Source organism: Charadrius vociferus, unplaced genomic scaffold, assembly GCF_000708025.1.
Source record: "Charadrius vociferus isolate BGI_N301 unplaced genomic scaffold, ASM70802v2 scaffold332, whole genome shotgun sequence".
NCBI lineage: Eukaryota > Metazoa > Chordata > Aves > Charadriiformes > Charadriidae > Charadrius > Charadrius vociferus.
In genome coordinates, this window is record NW_009647418.1 from 3415605 (window position 1) to 3419077 (window position 3473).

The 3473-nt window shown below is 61.3% G+C and overlaps 1 protein-coding gene across 1 annotated transcript in view; it reads left to right on the forward strand.

Annotated features, from left to right (window-relative positions):
- CUX2 (cut-like homeobox 2) overlaps positions 1-3473 on the forward strand; it is a gene marked incomplete at its 3' end in the record, with an annotated part of 16045 nt that overhangs the window by 9658 nt on the left and 2914 nt on the right. Inside the window, 4 exon segments of the mRNA XM_009880358.1 lie at positions 3-265; positions 1200-1301; positions 2165-2940; positions 3404-3471. Of these exon segments, the coding sequence (XP_009878660.1) occupies positions 3-265; positions 1200-1301; positions 2165-2940; positions 3404-3471 (1209 nt within the window).

The following is a 3473-nucleotide window of genomic DNA, read 5'->3' on the forward strand; positions in this document are numbered from 1 at the left end:
AGCTCGGCCGACGAGGAGCAGCTGGACACGGCCGAAATCGCCTTCCAGGTGTGAAGGAGCCTGCTGAAGCACAACATCGGGCAACGAGTCTTCGGGCATTACGTGTTGGGGCTGTCGCAGGGCTCCGTCAGCGAGATCCTGGCGCGGCCCAAGCCCTGGCGCAAGCTGACGGTGAAGGGCAAGGAGCCGTTCATCAAGATGAAGCAGTTCCTCTCCGACGAGCAGAACGTGCTGGCCCTGAGGACTATCCAGGTGCGCCAGAGAGGTGAGTGGTTGGGGTGGCCCCGGCCGACGGGTCCTGCCCCGGGGATGCTGCAAGCGGTGCCGTGGGATCCCCTCCCTACGCACCACGGCAGCGCCGCGGGGTGCCGCGGCGGGGATGCTCGCCAGCCCGTGATGTGCCAGCGACACAGGCAGTGATGGCACACAGGGTCAGCGGTGGCGCTCGGGGATTGTCCCTCATGGTCCCCCCCAGCTCACCGCCCCGGCAAATGGTAGCGCTTAACAGCAACCCGTTGTGGAAGCTGCATCCCTGGACGTGCTTTACTCATTTATTCTGACAAGTGCCATTTAATTATTCATTGGGCTGTTTCGTGGCGTATGAATCAATGTGCTGGGGAACGTTGCCTTAAAATAATGAAGTCTTAATGCTGCGGGACCTCGGTGCGGTGTCGGCACTGCCGCGAAATGGTAGTGCCCCGCCGCCTGCACGCACGGCTCTGGGGATGGCGGCTCCTGGGCCGGTCTCAGCGATGGCAGCAGTGGCGGCTGGTCACTTGTGTCCCTGCGGTGACACGGGGATGAGGTGATGCTGGTCCGTGTTTCAGCTCCGATTTATCCCCTGGATCTGATTCACCATTAACCCTTTGCTGGCAGGAGGGGACGGGGACAGGGATGGGGGCCGTGGTCCCCGTGCCCGTGTCTCTGCTCAGCACCCTGTACGGCGGTGGGGAGAAGGTGGCCTTGGATGGGGCGAGCAAGGTGGGCAGGAGACACCGTGCCGGAGGCGAGAGCTGGCAGCGGGGGCTACTGGGGCTCCCCGCACTCTGGCTAGCGACTAATCGGGAGTGACATTTGTCTTAAAAGCAGCATCCCTGAAAATAACTGAACACGAGGAGCGGTAAATACTTCCTGACATACAAGCGGAGCTTGTAAAACCAGCACCGGTGACAAAGCTGTTATCCCGCCTCTTTGATCAGGTAGCATCACGCCGCGGATCAGGACGCCAGAGACCGGCTCTGACGATGCCATCAAAAGCATCCTGGAGCAGGCGAAGAAGGAGATTGAGTCGCAGAAGGGAGGTGGGTGCCGGCGTGTGGGTGGCCGAACCCCCACTCTGCCCCCGTGGGAGCAGCACCCAGAGGGGTGGCAGTGGCAGGGGGCTGTGGGCCCCACGGCATGTCAAAACGCCCCCAAAACCGACAGTCTCCGGCACAGGGGTCTCTGCCTACCATAGGAACCTTTAACCGGCCCCTGCCAAGCCCGGCTCTCGCGGCATGGTCCTGTGCAGGGTGACATCGGGTGCCCAGCCCCGTGGCTGGGCCAAAATGGGCTTTATTTGGCATTTCTCCTGCTGACATCCATAGAGGTTTAGGGCACGATGGGGAGAAATGCTTGTAAATGCTGTTAGGGATGAAAGCTTCCTCATGCGGTGGCATTTGTACCTGGGCTTTCGGAAACTTTGGATTTACTCTTTCCTCCCCCGTGCCCCAAAACAGATGATTAAATGAGGATGCACGATCCATCTGGCACGAGGAATCATTAAAACAGCTGCGCTCGCAGTCAATTACAAGAAATGAAATACATTAGAACAGGTAGTCTGCTGAGAAAGCAGAATCCTGGAGAATTAAATTAGACAGGAATGGTGGAAAAACAGACAGGGAAAACAAACATGTTTGTCTATTGCTGTCATTGGTAATGGGATTTATTTTGCAGTCCTCAAAAAAGCAGCTTGGTTAGAGCTGGGGGTGTCACAGCTTTTGCTTTGTGGGTGCCGCTGGTCCTTCTTCTGATCTGCATTTGTGCGGGGCCATCCGCTTGGTGGAAAGTGCTCTTAACCAGATTGGGCTAAAATCCCTTTTTTCCCTACCATTTTCAATGATGGCCACATGGTAAAATGACGCATGCTGTGCCTCGGGGCTCCCCTCACCCCTTTTCTTTGCAGGGGAACCCAAAACACCATCGACGTCGCAGGCGGTGGCCAACGGGGCGGGCGGCAGCAGCTCGGAGGATGCCATCAAGAGCATCCTGGAGCAGGCGCGGCGGGAGATGCAGGCGCAGCAGCAGGCGCTGCTGGAGATGGAGTCAGGGGGCAGCGGGCGCCCCGGGGACACGCCACCCGCTGAGCGCTCCACGTTGGCCGCCGTCAGCCAGAACATCGTCCCAACCTACGTCAAGCAGGAGGAGGGGAGCAGGGCCAGCCCCGCCCCCCCGCAGACACCCCTGGCCGTCCTCTCGCCCGCCGCCTTCGTCCAGAGCATCATCCGGAAGGTGAAGTCGGAGATCGGTGATGCCGGCTCCTACTTTGACCAGCACTGGGCATCGGAGCGGAGTCTGCTCAGCCGACCCTACACCTCCGTCTCACCTTCGCTCTCCTCCTCCTCCTCGAGTTACTCCAGCATGGCCAACGGCCGGGGCTGGCCGCGGGGAGAGCCCAGTGAGGGCGGCGCCAACGAGGATGAGCTGCCGCTGGCGGATGATGAGCCCCACCGGCTGACGGAGATGAAGGCGGAGGGAGCCGGCACGGAGCCGGCAGCCGGCAGTCGTCTTTCCTACTACCCTGCCTATGTGCCACGGACCCTGAAGCCCACCGTGCCACCGCTGACGCCGGAGCAGTATGAGATGTACATGTACAGGGAGGTGGACACGCTGGAGCTGACCCGGCAGGTCAAGGAGAAGTTGGCCAAGAACGGCATCTGCCAGAGGATCTTCGGAGAGAAGGTACCAGCCTGGAGAAGGAGGGTCTGGTGTCCCCTCTGCTCTGCGACCCAGAGCCCAGGGCTCATTGGTGGCCTCCACCAGCTCCTTCCAGGGTCCACACTCTCCCTGGTGGGTTTCCCTTGGAGGATGCTGAGTCCTCAGGGTCTGACCCAACCCCAAGCAGTCTCCCAGTGGCCACCACCAACTGGTTGGTGGCACATCCCACCAGGAACACCCTGTCACCTGTGCAGAGCCCTGTGGGGAACATCCTCCCAGCCCACCGGGTATCCCATGGGGGGACCCATCATGGTCCCATCACCCCGTGGCTGGGGCCAAGGGGTCCGGACGTGCCATGGGGCCACGAGCGCGGCAGCGGGGACAGCCTGCTTCCCCTCCCTCAACGTGGGGACGGAGGGCAGGCAGTAGCCTGGTGCCAGGGGCAGCTCGCCCTGGCCCTGGTGGGTGACACCTGCGCGGTGCCTAGGTGCTGGGGCTGTCCCAGGGCAGCGTGAGCGACATGCTGTCGCGGCCCAAGCCGTGGAGCAAGCTGAAGC